The sequence below is a fragment of the Aotus nancymaae genome, unplaced genomic scaffold (assembly GCF_030222135.1).
Source record: "Aotus nancymaae isolate 86718 unplaced genomic scaffold, 86718_ANA_hifiasm-v0.15.2.pri h1tg000077l, whole genome shotgun sequence".
NCBI lineage: Eukaryota > Metazoa > Chordata > Mammalia > Primates > Aotidae > Aotus > Aotus nancymaae.
Genome location: NW_026988492.1, coordinates 17,512,249 through 17,539,101, shown reverse-complemented (window position 1 = coordinate 17,539,101; position 26,853 = coordinate 17,512,249). Strand labels below are relative to the sequence as shown.

The 26,853-nt window shown below is 39.7% G+C and overlaps 1 protein-coding gene across 2 annotated transcripts in view; it reads right to left on the bottom strand.

Annotated features, from left to right (window-relative positions):
• Nucleotides 1-26,853, bottom strand: part of CUBN (cubilin) — a 290,819-nt gene that overhangs the window by 69,937 nt on the left and 194,029 nt on the right. For both annotated transcript variants that reach the window (XM_021675689.2, XM_021675690.2), the window contains 13 exons: nucleotides 25,141-25,287; nucleotides 21,972-22,162; nucleotides 21,628-21,811; nucleotides 16,339-16,513; nucleotides 14,998-15,176; nucleotides 14,252-14,461; nucleotides 13,480-13,620; nucleotides 11,976-12,157; nucleotides 7,454-7,625; nucleotides 5,715-5,921; nucleotides 3,496-3,645; nucleotides 1,234-1,355; nucleotides 522-747 (listed from right to left, as the gene is read on the bottom strand). In XM_021675689.2, coding sequence (XP_021531364.2) covers nucleotides 522-747; nucleotides 1,234-1,355; nucleotides 3,496-3,645; nucleotides 5,715-5,921; nucleotides 7,454-7,625; nucleotides 11,976-12,157; nucleotides 13,480-13,620; nucleotides 14,252-14,461; nucleotides 14,998-15,176; nucleotides 16,339-16,513; nucleotides 21,628-21,811; nucleotides 21,972-22,162; nucleotides 25,141-25,287 — 2,286 coding nt within the window. The remainder of the gene's footprint in view (nucleotides 1-521; nucleotides 748-1,233; nucleotides 1,356-3,495; nucleotides 3,646-5,714; nucleotides 5,922-7,453; nucleotides 7,626-11,975; nucleotides 12,158-13,479; nucleotides 13,621-14,251; nucleotides 14,462-14,997; nucleotides 15,177-16,338; nucleotides 16,514-21,627; nucleotides 21,812-21,971; nucleotides 22,163-25,140; nucleotides 25,288-26,853) is intronic.

Genomic DNA, 26,853 nt, shown 5'->3' with positions numbered 1-26,853 from the left:
TTCTCAAAACTCTTCAATAGCTTCCCATTGCTCAAGGGATAACATACAGACCAAGGCTCTTTATGTTGTGGAGTTATTTTCCTGCCCTCAGCTCACCACTCAGCATTCTGCTTCAAGGCTCCAAATATTTTCAAGTACTTGTGATTTCAACTCATGTTTCTATTAACTGAGATTCCTAGGTTGTGCCATGCCCTTTTGTCTAGGACGACAGCATCAAGAAGTGTTGAGATCAAAGTTTCTGGACTCAACTGCCTTTATTCAAATCCTGACCCTACCATTATCAGCCATATACTTGGGCAAATGATCTACCCATGCATCCTAAGTCTCTGCCCATGCAAAATAGAGACACTATGTACTGACACTGTGTTATCCCACCAGGGTTGCTATATGAGATGACATGTGTAAATATTCAGAATTAAGCCTGATGTAAAGTAGGTAAAAAATATACATATTATAAGTTCATTAATAAGTTTAGAATATACATCACTAAAAAAATTGACGGAAGAAAACATTTGTTTTACCTAAAGTTTGTGTGTTCCATGTAGCATAAAATCCACCACCTTCCAACGAATGGTCTGAGTTAAAACTCAGGAGCAGCTGATTGGAACCTGACTGTACTGTCCTAGGATTTGAATTTCCACAGTATTGTCCTATGATGGGTGATTCAGGGGACCCACCGTTCCTGACAGTGACAGAGTCCCAAGCACAAGTTGTATGGGGTTCGATATCAAAGTTACTAAACGTGAGCTGCAGGATAAAAGAGAAATAATGAGTTGTAAGCGAGCTTTTATCAACCTCAGTGTAGATGAGGCCCTTACAAACCCTTTTATTTTGTTTTAATTGTTACAGTTTTGTATTTTTGTCTCATTTAATTCTCCCTTCCCCTCTACTTGTTTTCTTTATTGAAGGCTCTCTTGGAAATTTTGAGGAAAGACATTTCTCTAGTTTGACATGGCAACTCCGATTAAGAACATGGATATACTTCTCTAAGATATAGAAATATCTTCTATGCATATCTTTCCCTATGCTTAAAAAAGAGATTTCACTCTTTATTAACTATAGGTGCCAATGCATGTGCTTTAGTGAGAGAACATTAGAGAAAAACAGTGATCTGATTGTAGAATCAAAGCCTTCTGTAATCAATTGCTTACTAAAAGAGCTCCATTTCCATGCAGGACAGGCTATTGTGGTTCTACAGTCTCAGAATCATTTCACCCAGTCATTAGCACTCACAGTGATGGTGTGCCCCTGTGGGGCTTCCAACAGCCAAGAGCAGTGGGTCAGGCTGTCATAAGCATTTGGATAGTTGGGGCTTGTGATCACTCCACTCTCACCTATCTGTATTCCGCCACAATCTGAAATGAGATTGGTAACCCTCTCAATAAGATAGAAGTGTATATATATATGAACCTGTAAAGCAAAAGTAAGTAGTAATCATAGCTATCAGATTTTGTAATTAACAATATAATAAGGTCCGGCGCAGTGGCTCACGCCTGTAATACCAGCACTTTGGGAGGCCAAGGTGGGCGAATCACCTGAGGTCAGGAGTTTAAGACCAGCCTGGCCAACATAGTGAAACCCCATTTCTACTAAAAGTACAAAAATTAGCCAGGCATGGTGGCATGCACCTGCAGTCCCAGGTAATCAGGAGGCTGAGGCAGGAGGACTTCCTGAACTGGAAGGCAGAAGTTGTAATGAGCCAAGATCGTACCACTGCATTCCAGCCTGCATGACAGAACAAGACTCCATCTCAAAAATCTATCTATCTATCTATATAATATCTATCTATCTATACATATAGATATTCTTCAGAATGTATTTGTTTTTCAGTTTTCAATTTTCTTTGCCAATACTATATGGAATATTTTATTCCTAAACTTCCACCCAATTTTACTTTGCTTCTATTTAATTTCATTTATACCTATGTATACACATATATAGTGTATGTGTGTGTATATATATCTATCTATATAATATATAGAATATAGATTATATATCTATATAATATATAGAATATAGATAGAATTATGTATCTATATAATATATAGAATATAGATAGATATACACACACATACACTATATATGTGTATACATAGGTATAAATGAAATTAAATAGAAGCAAAGTAAAATTGGGTGGAAGTTTAGGAATAAAATATTCCATATAGTATTGGCAAAGAAAATTGAAAACTGAAAAACAAATACATTTCTGAAGCAAAATATGGTCTGATGTTCAACACAAATAAAACTGTTTATGAAACCTGATACTTTCCTTTCAATCTTACGAAGCAAAATCGACTGGCAAGATGGTTGAGTGAGTAGATAATTAATTTCACTCCTTTCTTCAAACAGCCATTTGGTTATAACACAAAGCAATGTTAGATAAAACCATAACTAAAACATATTTTGATTCTTAGCCAACTCAATGGAAAGAAAAGCAACTCTCCAAAATCTAGAAGCAGTAAATAGACTCAAACTGAGAGGCGTGAAACTGAAAGAGTGACAGTCTGAGCGGCTAAAGAGTCCAGGTGTGGATCCCAGGGTTGGGCTCTGAGGTTTTGGTGACCAAGTAGGAGGAGAAGAGAGGGCTCCGGGTCTCCACAAAAGAAAGGACTGGAATTGAGACTTTTACATAAAGCTGGGAATCTAAACCAACTGCCATGCTAGTGAAAAGGGACTAGAAAATCTTCCATAGCCAAGGGAAGCAGTCAAGAGTAGGGCTGGATTTCCCAGCACAAACTCTGAATGTCGCATATGCAAATGCAATACAAAACACTAGCAAATAATATCCATTATGTGTATAAAACACACACCATGACAAAATAGGATTTATCCCAGAAATGCAAGGATGGTTTACCAAGAAAAAGACATATTTCATATAATTTGTCATATTAACTTATGAAAGGAGAAAAAGTTGGATCATCTCAATGGATGCAGAAAATCATCTGATAAAATCTTACACACATTTACATTTAAAAAGAGCTTTTGCACACTGAGGATGGAAGGAACTTTCTTTAACAAGATATTTATTGGAAACCATAAGAGCAACCAATATATTTTTAAAATGTCATAGACAATCACATCTAGGTCAGAAACAAGATGCTATCATTCCTTCTGTCCAATATTATGATGGTGGCCCTAGCTAGGGAAAAGTCGCAAGAAAATGAAATGAAGTATTGAGGCTGAAAGAAAAAAGAACTAACATTTGCAGAAGACATGATTGTTTACACAGAAAGACCAAAGAGAATCTATAGGCAACATATGAAAACTTACAAGAGGATAGCCAGATCTTTGGACTGAAGATACATGTATGTAAATTATAAAATTTCTAGATATCAGCCACAACCAATTAAAAAATGTCATTTAGAAAATCTCACTGATAATATCAACAAACTAATAGCTACCTAGAAATAAGTCTAACAAAATATATAAGAAATCTTTATGGAAAGAATCATTAATCTTTATAAATAATTTGATTGAGATCTTAATAATTCTCACCTGTAAAGGAATACTGTGCATGGAATCCAATGTGTTCTACACGTTCATTGGTGACAAAGTGTATCCATACCTGAGAATAGGGTATAACCAATGGCAATGTGGGCACTGAAGGGCCACAAAGTCTCCACATCAGGGGCCCATCCGCATCACCTGAACAGTCATACACAAAGTGCCATTATGGATACAGCTTTTGAGAAATACTTTCAATGAATTTGGTGAGAACAAATTTCAAAATATTCACTGACACACATTTAAATTCTGATTTAGTAGCAGACATTGCACAAAGCTTCTTTGTCTTTGTCAGCTGCAAAAGAAAGTCCCTCCAACAGGGTAAAACAAACATAAAACACCAAAGCAATTTTGGAATGAACCTCTCTCTATTGTGGACGCCATTTTGCTCCAGTTTGTGTTTTCATAGTTATTTCAGCATATCTAAACAGAGATACAATGAATTAAAATAGCACTTTTGGACAGACCTTTTGCAGGGTGTAAGAAATATAATACCAACAGTGATAAAATATATCCTCAAGATAAAAGTGATCACTGCCTAAAATTTGAAAGATTTGTTCACTGTATTCAATCAACTGAAATGAACACAATATTTAGCACTCAGGCCAAGAGCTGTCAGATCTGAGCTGAATATTTTTTATGAAGATTACTTTTCATGGATTTGATGAACATAGAGCACCAACAGAGCTCTCATTTATCTGCTTTCTCTTTATTCTTTCAGATGAACATCATTAATCTTCTAAATCAATAATATATATTATTTTAACTGCCTCCAAACCTGAGGAAATAGAGATGACTGCATTTAGCTGAATGAAATTTTAGATACAGCTGTTCTGCTTAATACTACAAGCCTGTGGTTTTGAATCAGGTAGAGGGGTGATAGTTCATCAGAATTCCATGGAGAACATTCTCAAACCACAACTTCCCTTTCCCTCATAAGCCTTTTTAGACTCATCAGCCCCAGAGAGGTGGAGGGACTCTCTGGCTGAGGCCCTCGGTCTGTGAGCACAGGCTCTATCAAATTCTCCTTCTTGAAAATTCTGTTGCTCATGTTCTCGAAGGTAACTAGCATTGACCTCTCCGTTTCCCAAAGACATCTCCACCAACTAACAGATGAGCTTATGCTGCTTTCAGCCTCCTTTTCTTTACATTCTGGGATAGCACAGAACTCAGCAACACTTTGACAGTATGAATTATTACATGCTATTTACAATATTATTGTCTTCCTCTACTTGTTTATTCACTGAGAAAAAAGTGTCAACATAATACTGGAAGCAACATAATCAATAACTTACACCTTGACTACAGGAAAGACAAAAATGGATTCATCCTCCTTGAATGCAGAGTTTTAAAAATTCTTAAGAGAGTTATGGTTTATTGAGTACACCGCAATCCTTTTCAATCATGAAAACAAAGACAAATGACTGCTTGGGGGTTATTTCCCCAAATAGCTTCCATGTGTTTCTCCATCTGGTACGTTGCAAAACTTCTTTTAACTCCTAAGGGCTCAGGAGAATTTCACTGCCCCTTTATAAATCCTGGAAGTTCAGAAAACTGCCGACACATGCTGACCATGCTAAGTCCCAGTCTCCTTGAAAAGGAGTCTTGATCATAGCGGACTCTCCCTTGGGCAAGTCTCAAGTGCCAGGAAACCAAGCGACTGTAAGTAACACAGGCCGGCCTAGCTGTACAGTGATCTTCCTCACTCACTGTTCATGGGGTTCGTTTTTCTCCACTGACCACACACAGAATTATGGCTTTGTCTGAACAGAGTTCTTTTGGATTGCATGTGCCTATGTTAGAGCCATTTGACTCCCTTCATTTTTGGTGGTCTCTAAGCATAAGAAGAATATTGTAGGCTGGGCGTGGGGCTCGTGCCTGTAACCCCAGTACTATGGGTGACCAAGGAGGGAGGCCAGGAGTTTGAGACCAGCCTGGACAACATAGGGTGACCCCATCTCTGCAAGAAAATGTTAAAAATTAGTTGTACTTGGTGGTGCATGCCTGTAGTCCAAGCTCCTTGGGAGACTGAGGCAGAAGGATCACCTGAGCCTGGGAGATTGAGGCTGCAGTGAGCTATGATCATACCACTGCACTCCAGTCTGGGCAAGAGAGTGAGGTCTTGTCTCAAAATGACGACAACAGCAACAACAACAAAAAGATAAAAAGGATGTGGTAGATAAATAAGAGAATGTGTTCTTAGAACTCACCCACTCGAAACTCAAGGACATCAAATTGACAGTCTTGGTGACTTTCTAGGTAAAAGTCTTCAAAATGAATGTAAATGGATGAATTTTCCTGGCGTGGATTGCTGAGAGTCCATTCACAGTTTAGGTTTCTCGAGTAATTCCTGACTCCATCATAGCCAGGAGAAGCAAAGTTTCCTTCAGGAGTATTTGGAAGAGACCCGCCACACACTAAGAAAACAGAAGGCAACAGACAAAGTAGTATTAAGTTTCGGGTCACAACAGAAGAGATAAACAATACAGGAACAGTAACTAAAACATCAACATTACTGCTGTGATTTGTTTTTCTAGATGCAATTGGGGTTACAGGTAAAAGGCATGCAAATTATGGAAGTTTCTGCAAGTTTATAAAGGAAAGATGTGCAAAAATCAACAACTTCTCTATTTTCATGTTGGTGTAGATTAGGTGACTGGGGTTTGGCTCTGTATCAGTATGTTCAAATATTGAGGCCGACTGTTCATTAATATTTAATTTAGAGGAATACCCAAATATAATGGTGGCAGGTCCTAATGGCTTGATTAGCAATTCTCCACTTGATCCAATAAACTAATTTAAATCAAACAGAACATTGACCTGCCAATGTTTTTGCCCCCTTTTAATAAAGGAATGGATACTTTTTGTATGAATGAAATAAATTAGTGTGTTTTTTTTCAATATTCACTCCCACTTCTAAATTTGCAAACCCTTAGATAATAGCACCAATACAGGAAATAGGAGGATATTTATAATTAGAGGTCATATCTTGTTTAATTTTGAAATATTCTATATCAAATCAAACCTCCCATTCATTTTCAGTGGAAATGTGTGTGTGTGGATAGACGACTAGAAACGATAAAACCTGTTCTGTCCCAAACAAAATTAATTACTCTCTGAGATTAAGTTACTGTCTAGGAGGTATATGGTCTCTTTCAGCACAAAAGAATTGACCAGGGACTGGGGAACAGTCACCAACTCTCATGGTAACATGACCTGAAACTGTGCTAGAAATTCATCTAATAGCATTAAAAGTTTTAAATTCACCATAGCAGTTTCTTTCTGAAATCAGAAAGCTTTTTTCTGTCTGCAGTTGGTTTTTGATCTGCTTCTGTGTGTTTGTCTTATGTCAAAGACTCCAAGCCAACTTTGATCACTAAAGGGAAAATGGATGGCTCTGCTGCCATTGGCAGTAGCTGGGGGGCAAAGGGGGTCTCTGCAGAGCACCTGATTAAAATGAAGTGCATTTCACATATGTTTATTGTGGCACTGTTCACAATAACAAAGACTTAGAACCAATCCAAATGCCCATCAATGATAGACTGGATTAGGAAAATGTGGCACATATACACTGTGGAATACTATTCAGCCATAAAAAGGATGAGTTCATGTCCTTTGCAGGGACATGGATGAAGCTGGAAACCATCATTCTCAGCAAACTGACACAAGAACAGAAAACCAAGCACTGCATGTTCTCACTAGTAGGAGTTGAACAATGAGAACATATGGACACACGGAGCGGAACATCACACACCAGGGCCTGTCAGGAGGTCGGGAGCTAGGGGAGGGTTAGCATTAGGAGAAATACCTAATGTAGATGATGAGTTGATGGGTGCAGCAAACCACCACAGCATGTGTATACCTAAGGAACCTGCACATTCTGCACATGTACCCCAGAACTTAAAGTAGAATTTAAAAACTAAGGTGCATTTACAACATCCCACATTACCTGCATCTTCACTGGAGGTATAGGAAGCAGTGAAGCCTCCATATGGCCTGGATCCATCCGTGAAAAAAATGACTTTCATTGTGTTTCCTGAAGATTTAATCTCATTGCTTACATTCACACTACTACACAATTTCTCTAGCTGGGGTGAGTTACTTCTAACGCCATTGAATACCTGTTGAAAAAAAAGTTTAACCTTTAGACACACAATCCATCTTACTGCATATTTCCTAGGAGGTGATTTTCCCAGCCCAGACCCACTTCCTTCTAGGGGAACCCTGCCCTAAAACAAATGACCTAACAATGCAGGTTTCCATTCCAGTGCCACAAGCCACTATGTTACCCTGAGCACATTTTGCGCCCTCAGGGTGATTTCACTAGAATGAAAGTATTGCAGTAATGTCTTCCTGCCATGTGGTGATAGATTAAGAGCTGCTATATATACACTTTGCAACTGGAAACCGTGCTCTCCATGTAAAGTAGATGAGCCATCATGCTTACAATGCAGTGTGCAGAGTTCACGGATGGGCAGTTTTTCTTAACAATGGATCAGGACCTTGGTTATTTGGAAAGGAAGCTTAGATGTTAGTTTCTGATTATTTGATATATATAACAAAGCAGACACTTTTATTTATTTATTTTCATTTTTATGTATTTATACATTTTTTGAGACTGAGTTTTGCTTTTGTTGCCCAGGCTGGAGTGCAATGATATGATCCCGGCTCACTGCAAGGCTTCCCAGGTTCAAGCAATTCTCCTGCCTCCACCTCCCAAGTAGCTGGGATTACAGACATGTGCCATCACTCCCAGCTAATTTTGTATTTTTAGTAGAGACAGGATTTCACCCTGTTGGTCAGTCTGGTCTCGAACTCCTGACCTCAGGTGATCCACCTGACTCGGCCTCCCAAAGCGCTGGATTACAGGTGTGAGCCACCATGCCCAGCAAGCAGATATTTTTAAATACCTTGAAAAGTAATTTGAAAAATCAATCTCCATATGCAAGTAAACACAATAGTTCTTTCCTCGTTAGTTATGGATTCAAAGCTTCAGTTCTCTTATTTAAATTTTGAAAAATGGATTATTATTGACTCCAGGTGTAAATGTATTATTAAATAATAACTGTAGTCACTCACACAGTTACAATAATTGGCAAACTATTGTTCCAATGCTGTACAAAATCAAATGAATTCGTTAGCATGCCTGGTTTTCATAGTCCAAAAAAAAGTAGATGAAGTAACTGAACAATAATTCATTGACTGAGTGATTGATATTCCTGTTTTTAGAAGGATTTGAATGGCTCAAGATTATTAATAATGACTCAGACTATGGCACTAAAAGTTATGCAGAAGGAGAATGCCCTCCAAAACTAAAGATGCCAGCTTTTTACATTTACTATAATTAATTAAATTTACCTCTCTGGGGGCTTCTGTTCTAAAGTGTCTTCTGGTTCACTGGACCAGAAGAGTTTGCTATCATTTCCTCATCAGACAAAAATGCCAATCTTTGCTCATCATCCACTCAGCCTGTCTTATCCAATCAGCACAACACCTTCCAGGCAGATAATAGTATCCCTGTTTTCCAGATTAAGATACCAGAATTCAGAAAGATGATGTAATTTGCTAAAGTTCAAATAACTAGTAATAATAGAACTGGGATTCAAACCATCCTGCTGATTCCAAACCATGAAGTCATGCATAAAGAAACAGATGAGGACAAATATTTCTATAATGCTGAAAACAGGAATGGGTACCACACTGCCAGAATCCAAAGGGATTAGAACCAACTATAAGGTTAACAGGACATGTTGGAAACTGTGATCAACAGCTGTTATCCTGCCTCTGAGTATGCCTTTGGCGTAGATCACAATAACTCCACATATTATAGTCATCCATTTATCACATGGACTTCTGCTGTTAGAAGGAACCAGGGCCGGGCGCAGTGGCTCACACCTGTAATCCCAGTGCTTTGAGAGGTCAAAGCGGGTGAATCAACTGAGGTCAGGAGTTCGAAATCAGCCTGGCCAACATGGTAAAACCCTGTCTCCACTAAAAATACAAAAATTAGCTGGGCATGGTGGTGGGTGCCTATAATCCTAGCTACTCAGGAGGCTGAGGCAGGAGAATCACTTGAACACAGGAGGCAAAGGTTGCAGTGAGGTGAGATTGTGCCACTGCACCCCAGACTGGATGACAGAGCAAGACTCTGTCTCAAAAACAAAAAAAAATGATATTTTTTATTTTCTGAACTCCCCAAATATTGCTCAGTAAGCATCCATTATATTTATAACCAGAAAAACAGACTAAAATTAGAATTCAAGTGGATTTATATCACATGATTAAAAGTACATAAAATATGCTTTGCCAAGAAGAGATGAGAAAATCTAACAAAATATGGCATAGTGGGAGTGGTTAGCATTTTTTCTACTTCATACTTGTATATATATATTCAATCAATAATAGGGAAAAAAGGTCCTTTATAATAAACAATCTTAGTTTAAAGTCTCCTGGCTCTCAAATAAAACCCACTTGGTTTCTTATTTTCAACATCTAAAAGACAGCAGTTCAATCCTTCAGATATTAGAACCTGGAAATAAAATCTGAAGGCTGAATGAGATCATTTTAAGGCAATACAAAGTGGTCATAAGATAAAAAGATATTTCATATTTTTGAAATTCGCTACCCAACAGGAGACAATTAAACTGAAAACAAAAGTGGTTTGTTATTAAAGGAATAATGATAATACCTATACTACCCATTCATTCAACAATTTATCTCTATTATGTACAGGTACTGGGGATTCAGTGAATCCCCAGCAGTGAATGAAACCATGGCTTGACCTCAAGGAGCTTACAGTCTAGTGGGGGAAGCAGACAATAAACTGATGAACAAATCAAAATGATGTATGGCAACAGGTGTGGAGTGCTGTAAAACAACATGACAGGGAAGGGTCTGTAATATAAGGTAATTAGATCTTATGGATTAAAAGGCATTCAAGCACAGACTGGAATGAAGTGAGGGTGTAGAGCAGGCCGCCATCTGCAGATGGGCATTCCAGACAGGGGCAACAGCCAGATGGGGAGCATCTCAGCACATTCAAGGAACGGAATGGAGGCCAGACAGCTGGATCCCAGCGAGCGGAGAAGAGGGGAATGTGAAATCAGACAGACAGGTAGAAGAGGGAGATAATGTCAGCCAGGTGGGCCACAGATGCAATTTGGGATTTTCCTCTGAGTGATATGAGAAGCCATTCGAGGATTTTCAAAGGGAGCAATATGATCCGATTGAGGCTTAAAACCATCACACGGCTGCTGTGTTGGGAATGTAGTGAGATGAGAATGGAAGCAGGGGGCCAGGTGGAACTTACAAAAATAATCCAAGTGAACAGTGGGGGTGGTAGCAGTAGATATGATGAGAAGTAGTTCTATTGTGGATATATGTATATATATTTTTTTTTTCTGAGGAGTCTCACTCTGCTTTGTCACCTAGGCTGGAGTGTCGTGGAGTGATCTTGGCTCACTGCAACCTCTACCTCCTGGGTTCAAGTGCTTCTCCTGCTTCAGCCTCCTGAGTAGCTGGGATTACAGATGCGTGCCACCACGCCTGACTAATTTTTGTATTTTTAGGAGAGACAGGGTTTCACCATGTCAGTCAGGCTGGTCTCGAACTCCTGACCTTGTGATCTGCCCGTCTCAGCCTCCAAAAGCGCTAGGATTACAGGTGTGAGCCACCGAGCCCAGCTGATTGTGGATGTTTTTAAAGATACACCCGGTGGGATTTGCTTATAGATGCCATATAGGGTGTGAGAGGAAGGATCCCTAAACAGACATCTAGATTTTCAACCTGAGCAACCAGAAATTTGGGATTATTTACTGAGATTACAAATACTGCACAAGGGGCAAGTTGGGTGGAGAAATGTACTAATATTAATCCAGTCTACCTGTCTACAAGCACATATGTATGTACAGCACTTCACAGTTAACTATCTCTTTGTTATTCACACTCAGGGATCTCATTTGCTTTCTTTCACTGAAGGAAGCTGAGAGTGCTAAGGGCATGTCTGAAACCACTGGAGGGTGGCAACATGGAGGTCAGGTAGCAGTGCTCTCCTACCACGAGTCCCTCTGCACCCCTGGAGAGAGCAGTGATTATGCAGGACCACCCATCTGCTCAGGACTTTCGGTGGCGGCTTGTGCTGTGACTCTGGTCCCATTCAGCTACGTGCTGCTGTAGGCTTAGCTTCCCACAGCCTCCCCAGTTGTGCCATTTGTCATGATCATTCACTCCTAAAATTTATTCTAACTGTGACCCTGATGCATGGAGTGATAGCTGACAGTCTCTTAAAACAACTTTTACAATTATTGTGACAGTTTACTGTGATTTTGTGCTCTCAACAATACTTAAAATTTGTCTGAGTTATAGTTGCATAGATGGCAATTTTCCTCACCTACATTTCTGACTGTGGTTTATGGGTCAGTAAATTCCTTAAATGATGGAATATAACATCTCAGGCCACAGGGAACACTTACTATCACATGCTCATTGCTGCAGGATGGATGCCTGGCCAGCCTCAGGTTGTTAAACGTTAGGGTGATCTGCCTTCCCTCCGGGGCGGTGATTCTCCACTCGCAGATCCGGCCATGAGGATTTGGGTTCGGGTAGTTGGGAGAAGTAAATGTTCCCGTAGAGCCCTGAAGATTCCCACCACACTCTGATGTGAGGAAAAAAGCCAAGAAAACTTCCAATCAAATCAAAATGTCTCCTTCCATCAGGAAAGTTCTCAAAATTCAGGTATTTAAAAATTATTCTTCCAGACAAATTTATTCTCTGCATTTATTTATGTACATGAGGATTTTAGTGAACATATATATTCACTTCTTAGCTTTATTAATATTTAACCCTGGTTTTTATGGATGATAGTCCACGGACAGCAATTTAATTATCATCATGGCCCAAGAAATATGAGAGACCAATGAATATAACGAACTTAAGAATCAGGAAAATTGGCCAAGAGTGGTGGCTCACACTTGTAATCCCAACATTTTGGGGAGGCTGAGGCAAGACCCCATCTCTACAAAAAAAAAAAATCGGGAAAATCAGGTTAATGTCAGGCCTCCAAGTCCAAGCCTGGCCATTATAATGTTGGTGACCCAAATGTACACCTCTGGATGGTCTCCAGGAGCCAGAAATTCTAAAGTAACTGGATGACGACAAGGAGAAGTGAAACAACTAGCTCCTGCCTCCACTGATTGCTCTCCCCCTGCAACCTTCAACCATTGTTCCTTCCCAGCCTTGTGAAAATTTACCCCTCGACATTAGGTTTCGCAAGACCCCCTCCCCTGTAACTATGTAATTTACCTCACCCTTCCCTCTTCTTGCAACCGATACCCCCACACTTATGATTATGCCTGTTTGTAATAGATGACCCCCATCCTTGTGACCATGCATCCTGTGACACACCCCCAACACACACACACAACTCCCCCGCCGGCTTGCAAAACCACCCTGAACTGTAACTTCTGTAACTTTCCACTGCATACCCCAAACCTATAAAACCAACTCCTATCCCACCGCCCTCCACTGACTCTCTTTTGTGACTACGCCCACACGCACCAGGGTGAATAAAGAGCCATGTTGCTCACACAAGGCCTGCCTGGTGGTCTCCTTACATGAGTGACGTGCCTGACAGTTAATGTAAGTATCCAATTTTTCCAAACAAGATCTTTATTTCATCTGAGTTTGTCAGGATTTGCAGTAATGCAAATTCTGAGTAACTACAGGACTTTCTTAAGGTGGGCAATGCAGTATACCTCTCATCCTCTTACTATATCTCTTATGATACTAGTTATTTTCCCTTATAGCATTGATCACAGCTGTAACTTTTCATTTATCAGTGTGACCTTCTGATTAAGGTCCAAGAAGACAGGAGTCATGTTTTGTTTTGTTTTTCAAACTATTGTAACACCAGTGCCTAGTATAGTGTCTGTCCAATGCAGATGGTCAATGTTGTTTTGAATGAACCAATGAACTCACCTTCCACGCTGGATTCAAATCGCAGTCTGAACCCTGACGCAGTCAGAGAGCTGTCTGTGATAAACCTGACCACAGCGGTATTGCTAGAAGTGTCTATGCTGTCAGGAATGGTGTTTCCACAGTATCTGCCCAAGATGCTTCCTGTGAGAGACAAATAATTAAATACACATGTCCAGGTGATTGATTTCTTTTAACCTCTGTTCGAAATGTCCTGCGTATACAAAGAAAATAATAAAAAACAAGACCCTGCCCATGAGGAAACATTAATCTCTGTCAAGAAAAGCAAGAAAACATGAATAAAAATTCGCATATTCAAATATATGAAGAAGTAAAGAAAAATGCAACCAATTAGGGGAAGGATATTTTAGCACAACAAGGAAGGCTTGCTCATTTGGTTGAAAAAATGGTCTGAGACAACAGAGTGACAAATATCTGCCTTATGGCTACTGCCAGGAGATATGCATTACCCTTTGCCCGCCTCAAGCTATACAACACCCCTCAAATAACAGAATGTGGCAATGTGATGTTTCAGCAGCTTTAGGGTGTCCGCAAGTGGCCTCTAGGGTAGGCTGTATGACACCTGGGCTCTCGGCATCCATTGTTAATGGTAGAATAGAGGGAGAGAGTCTAGCAGTGCCCAAAGCTCATTAACCTGCACTCTTCTGCAGAGTATAGACATGCTTTTGTCTTCCTGGAGGTGAAGAAACCTCAGAGGCTGAATAAGTACATATGAAAATAAACACCCAAAAGAGAGCAGATACATTTCACTAACCAGAGGTATGATTGTCCCAGATCTCCACGAAGTCTTTTTCACAGCCAGCAGAATTCTGAAGGTTGAAATCTTCAAAAGAGATTGTGAGATAGTGTCCAGAGAGCCCCTGGAGATGCCACTCACAGAATAAATTGTCTCCATACGGAAGCGTTGGATGTCCCATGCTTTCAACAACACCACTTTGCCCTGTTACTCTTCCCCCGCACTGAGCTGCAAAAAAAAAAAAGAAATATTCTTTTACAAATTTTGTTTTTTTCACTTCACCAGCACATTTGAAAACTTTCAGGTGCTAAGTGACTATGAATTGAAGTTTTTAAAATTCTGAAAATGGTTAGTGCTTTCCTCATTATTTGAATTCCACAGTGGATGTGAACAAATTTGATACTGCAAGTCCAGTACAATAATGGGAAACAGAAGATGATGACTAAATGGCATATTCTGTAATGTCACATTAATTATTTTGGAACACTATGTAAGAGCTATTAGTCGCAAGTAAGTTTCATCTCAAGAAACAACTGATAGACTGATGGGGCCTGCCTACTACCCTGTGTTGATTCTAAAGACTGAACCCAAGCTCAGCTGGAAGGGGTACTGTGGGGATGCCTGCCATTTCTGGTTTTACTATCAACTAAACCTGGGTGATGAAATAATCTCTACAACGATCCCCATGGCACAAGTTTACCTATATAACAAACCTGCACGTGTACCCCTAAACCTAAAATAAAAGTTTAAAAAAAAGGTATTACCTATAGAATACTTGGCCTTGAATCCCACATGAGTGGGGCTGTTGTCAGATCGAAATCTCAAATACATAACCTCTCCTGAGGACCACTGACTGCTGGGTAAAGCTGTCCCACAAAATTTGGAAAGTATTGGTGCATCTGAATCCACTCCATCCCGCAACTCAAGGTAGTTGGAAGTACAGCTGAAGTGGAAACAAAATTCTGTGAAATTTACATGGTCGATTGCCTTGGCTTATTTTGATAATGACAACTCTACTCACTTTCTCTGAAGATATTATTAAATCATAGCATTAAAGACTATGATAGAATCAGCATAAGTCACATGTCACTTTAAAATGTTGTGTGGTATTTTTCCTAATAATACATTGTTCCTGAATAGCTCAAAAAGACAGGTTTTACATGTTCTACAATGACAAATATTTACTTCCCTTCCATATTCTGTATCGGTTTTTACAAATATAAATGTTGTTTTCAAACGAATCCCTATGAACTTCAAAGAACAACAAGTATTTTGTTCCACACATTGATTTGATACATTTCACATGACAAAGATAAATTCTCTAACAGAGCTGTAATTGGGACTAACGGAGACTGCCAACTGGAATTTTCTGTGTCCATGAAAGCAGACGAGTATGTACCTAATGTTTCTTGAGGAAGTCACATCAGCCAATTAATGCTCCATGAGTGGAAGAGTAATATTAGATCCAGTGCCAGAAATGGCAACGAAAGCTCTTATATCTAAGTTTTGCACCACGTCTGCATTTATGCAAATGTAAACACAGTTTTGTTAAAGGAAAGAGAAAAACGATATTTTACAATCTATATAGTTTTCCTTTCTCTTTAACATAGTAAGAGTTACTCTCTGTCTCATAATCCTTTCAGAACTCTTATTAAATAAAGACTGAGAAATTATAGTGTACGTGCTTTAGTACCGTTCTGACACTGGTGACCTCTGGTGACACACCACACAAATTCCCATTTGTTAAACAGACATTTTATCATTTGTGACACTGAATATGAGGCTGGGCAAATAAATATTCATCTATCAGAGATATGATATATTTCCTGTGGGAGGAAGAATGGATAACATCAATCTCAAGTAGCCACCCTCAGTATCCCTTGCAGGAAGTGTCTAGGGTCACAGGGGACAGTATCCATGTACATAACCTGCTCAGCTGATAGGACTGGCAGACTATGTTTTCAGGCCTGAGTCATTAAGCATTTCCCTTTTCCCCCTAGATTCCCTTGCATACGTGCTACTAAAAGAAATGAATTGTTCTGAGACATGACAGTTAAAAACTACCAACTTTGGATAGGAAAAAAATGAAAATGGAAGTGACATACTTGGGTGTTACTTCAATATCGAATTGATCTTCAAATTGCAGCCGTATGCGTGTTTCCGATGGAGCTGCTAAGATCCAAATGCAATCGGCATGCGGGGGGTAATTATCCGGATGGTTGGGGGACGTCACATACCCAGCAGAATCAGCATCATGGATGTAGACATGGCCTCCACAGGCTGTCAGCAAACACAGTTAAATCAGTCTACAATCTGGTAAGGGGATGATGTCAATGGCCAAAAATCTTTTAAAGTCAATTTCTCTGCATTTTCTCTCAATTTCCTTTCATCTGTTATGATCCTCATTTTCTTTTCCAGCAAACAAATTCTCAATTTGCTATCGAGAGAGCTACCAGGTGTAACACTTTTTAATTTGCCAGACCATGTACCTATTCTCATTGGAAATTTCATTCTTTCTTAAAGCCAACCAAATGATAGGGCACATGGTGGATGGGGCAGAGCACAGAAGCATGAATAAATATCCACCACTTCGATAAGCATGTAAGTATCCCAGCAGTTACAGCTTCCCACTGAGCGTTCAGCACAGTAGAATGGTACAGAGCTATGATCTTGGTATATTTAAAAGACTAAGCAGATATAGCTTTGCACAGCTCTGTGGGCATTCATTCATTACATTTCTTCAGGATTTAGATGCATTTGAAAAACAAGATCAATGGCATGAGACAATTTATGGGCCATGTTCTGCCAGAAGATAAAGGAGCTTTTTAATATGTCTTTTCTAAAAAACCAAAGTATTATCAAAAATAATTCTTCTATTATCACTAAATATTCTTCGGCATTTTCAACAAACAAACCAGAAAGAAGTAAATGTAGTTACAATGCCAATGAAATTAACCTGTCCAATCACTTAGCCACACAGATACTTGATCTGCTTAACTCTAGCACATTTATGTCCACTGTCACTTAGCCACTTACAGTCACATCCTGAATTCTGTCATTATCACCAACTCCCCATCTCTGAAAATCTGAATTGCAAATCCCTTTGATGACCCCCAAATCCCGAGCTTCATGTCTTTCCTTCAGACTTCCCTTGTAAAATGCCAACTCCGTGATTGTGTTCAATTCAAGCCATTCATTCATGGAAACTGATGTCCCTGCAAATATATGTTCTCCCATCTCAACACCGCCAAGCAATTCACCCATTACTTTTCATATAAACTACAACAGCCATTTGGAACTTTACTCCCTAAACCCTTGACTTTCCCCATTTCCTCTCGATTCTCAGCACACTACATTGGGCTCCACTTTACACAGAAAGTAGAAGAAATCAGATGAGAATCCCTTCGATTTGTTACCCTCACTTGTTACTATCCTTAATGAATTTATCTGCATCTCTACACTCTGTTTTCCCCTCTGTACATTATCTTCCTGTATCTCTGGATCAAGTTCCCATCTTATTGTCTCCTCCTGAATCTTGTTCTATTTAATCTTTGTCTTTCTCTCTCTCTCCACCCCTCTCTTTTTCTCTCTTTTCATCCTTCATTCTTCAACCCTATCAAAGCACTCATGTTCTCCAAGTCACCTCACAGTTATATGACCAAAGAACTTTTTAATTCTTATTTTATATCCACAGCATTTAACATGCTGATCACATTGTCCTTCTTCACATTTTTGTCCCTTGGCTTCTGTGACACCAAGCTCTTCTCCTCCTTCTTTTACTCCTCTCATCCTTCTTCCTCTGGTTCTTGGGTGTGTCTCTCCAGGGCTTCTCTGACATTGCTAGAGGCTCTCAGGTATCCTCCCTGTAGACCTTTCATCTCACTCTGAATAATTCCCCAATTGCTGTCATACATCCTCATGACTTAAACTATAACCAGTCTGTTGATTATTCCTATACTTACAGATTCAGTCTAGACCCCTGTTCTGACCTCCAGACTCATGTTCCGACCACTCACTGGGCATCTCCAATGAGGTAATTCAGAGATTTCAAACTGAACATGTCTCAAATGAACACTCTCATTTGCTCATGATCCAGAGTTCCACACATGAGTCATCAGCAGACTCATCAGCCTCTCTTCCTATGGACACTCTGTATCCACCCTTACTGCCTTACTTTTCTCCTTAATTCCTTTGACCATATGGCATATTATATATTTTATTTATTGTCTCTGTCTTAACACTAGAATTAGGCTCCATAAGGGCATGGATTTTGTTTGTTTACTGTTATATCCCCAGGACCTAATACAGTGTCTATCCTGTGGAAAGTTCTTAATAAATGTCTGTGAGATGAATGGATCCACCCAGCCAAAAACCTAACAACTACTCCTAAGGCTCTTCCCATCCCTTCCCACCTGTCTTATATTCAACTGACCTCCAAATTCACTCCATCCCATATTTATAATATCTTTGATATGCCCTCTCTCCTACCTTCTTACTGCCATTGCCTTAGTTCAGGGAGTAATTTTTTTCCTAAATTACTCATTCATCTTGTCTGTCTCTCTTCAGTCTTTCCCGCCTCCAATGTTTTCAGTGGTGCAGCCACATTAGTGACTTAAATCTGATCACGCTGTTCAGGCTTTGGAGTAAAATCTTCCAATGCCTCCCATTACCTATCGATTAACATCTTAACTAACTTAGGGTGGCATCCATGGCTCTGAGCACAGTAATTCCTGCCTGCTTCATCACTATTATTTTTACCACTTTTTGACTGTTCTCTACCAGTAGTGAATTCTTTCAAATTATTGAATATGACTTGTAACATTTAGACTTTCTATGCACCCACATCTTTTTATCACTGATTGGCCAATCTCTTCATACTTTCTCTGGAGCCCTCTCTGATGTCCTGGCCTGAAGCAGGTGTTTCTGTTCTGTGCATTCCTCTTTCTAGCAATTATTATATCATATGCCATGTTCTGTTTTTCCTTTGAGACAGTGCCTTGCTCTGTCACCCAGGCTGGATACACTGGTTTGATTATGCCTCCCTGCAGCCTCAGCTTCCTGGGCTCAAGTGATCCTCCCAACTCAGCTTACTGAGTAGCTGGGACCACAGAAGTGTGCCACCACGCCCAGCTACTTTTAAAATTTTTTGGTAGAGACGAGGTCTTTCTATGTTGCCCAGGTTGGTCTCAAATGCCTAAGCTCAAGTGATCCTCCCGCCTTGGCTTCCCAAAGTGCTGGGATTACAGACATGAACCACCACATCCAGCCCTATATCATGTTCCAATTGTGCCTTTGCTTGTCTGTCTCCTCCACTACTCTGCGAAGTCCTTGACAGAACTTGGTAGTGTGCATGATGTGAAACACTTTGCAAATGTTTGATTAATTAATTAATCAGCCTATTAATCAGGTAAGAAAAAAGCCATCTACCACAGGGTCCTAGAAATCTCAATCAACCATAGTGAAGAAGTGTCTCTGGAGAAAAATGATAAAAAACTAGGTGATTTATGTTGAAAGATGTTCACAAAAGGACCTATGTTAAAGGCTGAGAAATGGTCGTGGCATGGAAGTAGATATGGTGGGAAAACAGCCAGACGGATGTGGGAAGTGGAAGGCTGGCTATAGTTATGAAATATGGTTGAGTTGGTAAGTAGAGAGAAATAGGAGTGATGCCATTGTTTCAGGCTGCCAATGATAGGCTGTGAAATCAAAAGACTTTTGTTTAAATCTGATATTAATGGCAGTCATAATAAGTTTCAAGAAAGGGAAAAAGTAATGGCCGTAACCATACTTGCATGAACAGTGAGTCCACAAGGGAATAGAAGAGGTGCAATGTCAAATACACCCTTAATGTATCTCTTAGTGGATCTGAATTACCACCAAATGTTGACTTTAAACATATAAATCAAGACTGAGTCTATTGACTGGGCACAGTGGCTCACTCCAGTAATCCCAGAACTTTGGGAGGCCGAGACAGGTAGCTTACCTGAGCTCAGGAGTTCAAGACCAGCCTGGGCAACATGGTGAAAACCCATCTCTACCAAAAATAAAAAAATTAACTGAGCGTGACGGTGCACACCAGTAATCTCAACTACTAGGGAGGCTGAGTAAGGAGAATCACTTGAGCCTGGGAGGCAGAGGTTGCAGTGAGCTGAGATGGCACCACTGCATTTCAGCCTGGGTGACAGAGTGGAACCCTGTCTCAAGAAAGAAAAAAAAGACTGAGTCTATCATAAATAAATATAGAAAAGTACAGTTTTGTAGGATGGGCTGACCTCTACTCACTAGACTCAAGACACTGCAACTCTCGAAATGCTTTGGTACCAGGTGAAAACCTGCCTATTCATGACTCATCTGCAATGCTCAGCATGGAGAAAGGGACAGATGAGAAGGTCCTAGCCTGGAAAGCAATGGTGCAGGTGCCCACAGAGCTACATTACAGCTCCCTTTTTGTGCCAGAGCTCTGTGCACTGGGAAATGACCAAAGCCTATTCCCTGGTGTTTTAGACCTTACTCAAGCTATTAGATTATTTTTGTGTCAATTGGTGAAGACTCTTGTTCATCTCTTTTACCAAAATAAAGAAATGATGTTGACTTTAAATCTCACACAATGTACAATAAAACATGACTTAATTGATATATATATTTAGGAATCTGGGATTCAAGTCATAGGATCATTCTGAAATCTATATTATCTAATTTCTGGTTGGACAAACCAAAAATTTATTATTATATTACTTTTTATTGACAATATCCCTTTATTTTGAAGTGATGCCTATTTATTTATTTATTCAATTAAACACTACTAAAAGTAAATGTCACCAAAATCAAATCATTACAGTAGAATTAAATGCAATTATAATCAAGTGTAATTAAGTACAAGCAATTAAGTAAAGATCTTATGTAATATATAATTAAATCAGTAATAATAGAATCAAAAGATTATGTGTTCTTTTAAAAACAGCATACAAATTATTACAAAATAAGGTAAACATAATTCTTATAATGTTTCTATAACCAGATTCAGCTTACAATTAGACATCTTATAATGGAAATACCTAAAGGATTTCAGGGATCAAGAAGAATAAATTATTTTATACCCATGTAAAATTTCACTTTGGTCACTAATTAGATATGTGGTCGTGGAAAAGTCCAAGCCTAATTTTAGTTATCTTTAAAATGGAAATAATGATACTTTACTAGAAAAGTAGTCACGATGAGATACTGAATGTATCAAACATAATAAGTACTTGAGAGTAGGCATTCTTATTAATTCTATTACTGTCTGTTCAGAAAAGAAAAGAAAACTTTATATGTTTTTTTCTCAAATCTATTTAATCAAAGCAGACCAAGCAATTCCAAGAAAAGTAGATATAATTCTCAGTGAAAATACTTACCTAAACTCTTTGCCTCATATTTGATCTTAAATCCTTGCCCTTCGTTACCATGATCAGAAATAAACTGAACAAACATTTGATTATCCGAGGTGAACAGAGTTGATGAAGCATGACTGCCACAAAAATGACCATTTCCTCCGGGGGGTCCCAAGGGTGGAGAAGAGACATCAGGACCATTTCTTAGCTGGAAAGACAAATTAAAATGGCATCAACTCCTTTACATTGCAAAAGAAGGAGTACATAATTCTTATCCATTTATGTCCCAGGAGAGAAAAATAATCATTTTGTTTTCTAAAGGAAGTCTACAGAAAACGTAATTAGAAAGGATAGCCAGCAAGACCTACCTCCAAGTAATCCCCCTGGTTGCAAGAAGAATCTCCATTTGGAATCTGGAAAGGCTGCTCAAAATGGACAGCAATGGTCAGGCCACTTTGGACCAGGACATGCCAGGAACAGTTGAGGTTGGGTGGGTATGTCTCTGGATACTTGGGGGACGTGATGATCCCTCTGTCTGCATGCAAATATCCACCACAGCCTTCCCACAAAGAAGCAAAGATAGGTTATTTAAATGCATTGGCAACTGGGTTTTTAGGCTTTCTTAGTTTTCTTGGGGGGTTTTCAAAGTGTAGGCAACAAAAATGCTTGAAAATAAAGCCAGAGTGTAGAAAATGATTAGTATAACAAGCATGTATTGAGCACATGCTATTGGCTACTCAGTCTGTGGTGGTTGCTGAGATCTGGGATATAGAGGTAAGTAATGGAGACAAATCACTTACTTTCGTGAAGATTTCTTTATAAATGGGAAGACATACAATAACCAAATATGTAATATGTGAGATGGTGATAAATTCTATAAAGAAAAATGGATGGGAGGAGGGAGAAGGGTACTTCATTGTTAGAGTTAAGCTAGAAAAGCCTTGTCACTGGAGTAACATCTTAGTAGAGACATGATGAAATGAAGGATCAAGCCAGATGGTTATGTGAGAGAAAACATTCCAGTTCAGAAAATAGTGTAACGGCTTGATGTGTTAGATGGAAGTCAGAATGGATGAGGCAGAATGAGAGCTCCCAAAGGTAGCATGGCTATGTCATGCAGGAAACTGAAAAGACTTATTCTGAGTAAGAAGAGGAAGACATTGAAGGGTTTGGGGCATCAGAATGGCATGATCTCACTTAAGTTTGAAAATACCACTCTATGTGCAGTCCTTAGACTGTAAGGGGTAGAGGGCAGGAAGGGACAGGAGCAGTGTGTCCAATAAAAAGGGGACTGTCTGAGGCCAAGGAGAGATGACAGGCTTGTGGGCTAGGCTGGTAGCAACAGAAAAGAGAGGTGTGATAGGAATCTAGATATATTGTAAGGGTAAAGCCAGTGTGATTTGTTGATGGTTAAGTGTGAAACAAACAGAAAAGTCAAAAATAACATCAAGATTTTTGACTTAACGAATGAGAAAAATGTACTTTCCATTTGCTGAGATTGTTAGGAGTGTAGAATTTGTGTGTTATGGAAAAGGGTGGAATAAAGTGTTCAGTTTTAACAGGTTAGATTTTTTGTTATCTATCTATCTATCTGATTGGGTACAAGTGGTTTTTGGTTACATGGATGAAGCGCATACTGGTGAGGTCTGAGATTTTAGTGTACTAGTTACCCGGCTAGTGTACATTACACCCAATATGTAGTTTTTTATCCCTCATGCCCCGCCCATCCTTCCTGCTTCTGAGTCTCCAAAGTCCATTTTATCACTCATGGGTTAAATTTGAAATACTTTCTAGACCAGGAGCTGTCAAGGATGTATATATACATAGATACACACACAAATTTATGTTGGAATTCACTAGGGATGGCTGGCAAAATATTAGGGAAATATTGGGGAAAGTTATAAGATTAGAGTCTCAAACCTTTTGGAAGGCTGAAAATTTTTAATGGAATAGGCTAAAGGCAGCCAGTTCTTACATTAGAGTATTAAGTCATAGGGCAAAGATTTAGGGACAATAAAAGCTTCCCCAGTTAAATCTGTTCACTCCACATCCCTTTGTCTTTACTCTAACTGTTTACTCCTGTAAATTTTGTGCTAGATGGTCCTCTCAGGGGGAGGTTGAAGGAGAATTCCCATTAATGGTGTTTATTCTGGGCCCTAGAACCAAAAGCTTTTATCATTTGTAAAACCACTCTTTTAGCCATGTTAATTATCCACAAGGATGTTGACTTAGAACCTCTGTTATTAAATCTATACTGAATAAATGTGAGGAGATACAGGGAGTTGTCATCGGTTAGCTGCAATCACCCTCTGAAAGCAGCTGATGACCATCCCTAGCCCACTCAGATTCACTGTACTGGGTGTGCGAGTGCATTCATTCATCCATCCTTGAGTCAGGGTCTGCAGGACAGACCTCTGTAGGGCGTGATCAATGTCTCAGGTAGTGAACCCAACATGATCGAGGTATCATATTTATATATATTATATACATATATATATACACACACATATACATAAATTACAATAGTTCTACCCTCACTATATACATACATATATATATATATATATGTATGTATGTATAATGAGTTTCCATATGTATTAATATACACATGAGAGTGAGAGGGCAGGAGATGAAGGAAGAGGATGAAAGGAGCAGACATTAATTCTCCAGCTATCAGGGACTAACCTTACTTGTCATCAGCAAGGAAGGGTAGACAGCTTACAGAGCTAGTTAAATTGCAGAGGAGAAAACTTATCTTAGGTCTAATTCCAAAGCCCATGCTTTTAAGACTCTATGCAGCCTGCCTCCCTTGAGCATCAGCAACACAATTTATCTTCACTTGCTTCCTACTTTGTAAAAGTTACATGTAAGCATGGAGGAAATATTAGATTGATTTTTAATGTTAGATTGAGAATATACTTTAAAATTATGTTTTTCAGCTAAAAACATGAGAGCCTTTCACTCTTCCATGGACTACTTCATTACCTTTCATTTGGTTTGGATTTAAGGCTATTGCTGGACTTCACATGTCAAGTTTGAGAAGTCTCAATCATACTCTGCATGACGGCACCCCATTTATGGTACCCGCTTGTGACTCATCAAATTCATATTTCAAGAGCAACAAACTCTTCCTGCCAACCCTCAAATGGATGACTTCAACCAAGTAATTTATGAAAATAAATGATGAAGTTTTGCTCCTTCGATGAGTCATGGATAAGAGCTGCACTCTAGTTCCAGCCCTCAGTTAGGCTGAAAATTTGCTGTAAAGCTCTCTCTCATGCATTCCATGGACACAGCTCCCTGGAGTGAAGATATCCCACCCAGAGACCTGAAGGCAGGACACTTTTGCATAACTTAGCCTCGGTCCTTTGATCAGGACTCAGCATTGCCGTAAGGGGAGTCAGCCATCCAGAGCCTGGGCAGAGACCCATGTCCTCTGACTTATTTTGTGTCCTGGTACCCCAAAAAATTATATTAGGGAGAGAAAAAGAGAGGAGATGAGATAACATGGGATTAAAAAATATTTGAACTCATTACTCTTGTGAAAGGATGCATTGAAGCCTGGCCTGGTTACACTGGAGTCCGAGGTGAAGCGGATAAACATGTACTCTCCAGTAGACCGGATGGGGCCAGGGATCTCTCTGCCACAGAGAACTGCCAGCTGCTGGGCCAAGTTATTGTCTCCTACATTGAAAGAAAGGAAACAGCATGAAAATACAGTCTTGAGAATCTACTCTACCATCATTTGCAGCTTAGCCAAAGCAGCTCACACATTTTTCTCAGAACATCAGGATTCGTAGGAAATAATGGGATTCTGAAAAAGAAGGACCCCTCAAGGGTGACATCATTCTGGCTCTGGCTTGTAATGGTCCTGCGTGCCCTTTTCTTTACCACCAGTGTCCCCCCTCCCCACTTTTGAGAAGGAATCTCCCTCTGTCACCTAGGCTGGAGTGCAGGGGCACGATCTGGGCTTACTGCAACCTCCGCCTCCTGGGTTCAAGCAATTCTCCTGCCTCAGCCTCTTGGGTAGCTGGTATTATAGGGGTACACCAACACATCTGGCTAATTATTGTATTTTTAGTAGAGGCAGGGGTTTCACCATGTTTGCTAGGCTGGTCTCGAACTCTTCATCTTAAATGATTCGCCTTCCTCAGCCTTCCAAAGTGTGGGGTTCTTTACCATTTTTGATAAAGACTTCTTTGACAGTTTCTACTGCACCCTCTTTTTTTTTTTGAGATGGAGTCTTGCTCTGTTGCCCAGGCTGGAGTGCAATGGTGCAATCTCGGCTCACTGCAACCTCAGCCTACCAGGTTCAAGCAGTTCTCCCACCTCAGCCTCCCAGGTGGCTGGGATTACAGGCACACACCACCATGCCTGGATAATTTTTGTATTTTTTGTAGAGATGGGGTTTTGCCATGTTGGCCAGGCTGGTCTTGAACTCCTGACCTCAGGTGATCTGCCTGCCTCAGCCTCCCAAAGTGCTGGGATTACAGGTGTGAGCCACTGTGTCCGGCCATTTCCACTGTCTTTCTAAAAACAGGCTGCCAGTTCTCCCTGTCACTAAAACTCAGAATCAGAGTACCTGGGATTTGGAAGCGATGGAGGACCAGTGATGAAACGTGTGTTGATTAGAGACTCTGACCTAAGTTACTCTGATTGCTGAAGGTCAAGTAAATAAAAGAAAAAACAAAGTTGGTTCCTTGATCTCAGATCCTACACTAATGTTACAATATCATTCACAAAAAGGTATGCAACTTTTATATGACCCTTTCTTCAGTGCCAGTGGGGTTTTTTAAACAAAATTTTTCATTTGTGTTTGTTCATTGCTTTTCTTTGCTTCAGTATAAAAACGACCACACATTTATGTGGAGAGTGAGAGACGAGTCCCAGCAAGAGTGCCCCACTCTCACAGAGAACAAAGGAAAGCAGGGGCACCTCATGTCCCCTTTTCATCTTGATTATCTTGGATATAAGCTTTGATCAAAGCCACTGTGCCAGCTGAAACCAAAATGGAGCAAAGGGGATTATAGCAGACTTGAATTCCTTGGCTGGGAAAATATGCAGATTTTTTTTTCTTTTGTCCTAAGGCAGAGAATTAATAAATTTCAGGTTTATAAAAAACAAAAATAGAATATGAGACATAAGCAAATACGCCCTTTTACACAACCAGCAACATGGATTCTTTGTGGCACTGACCACAGCTTGAAACTCATTCATTATTAACTACTTTAGAAAATAAGTTATTTTCTA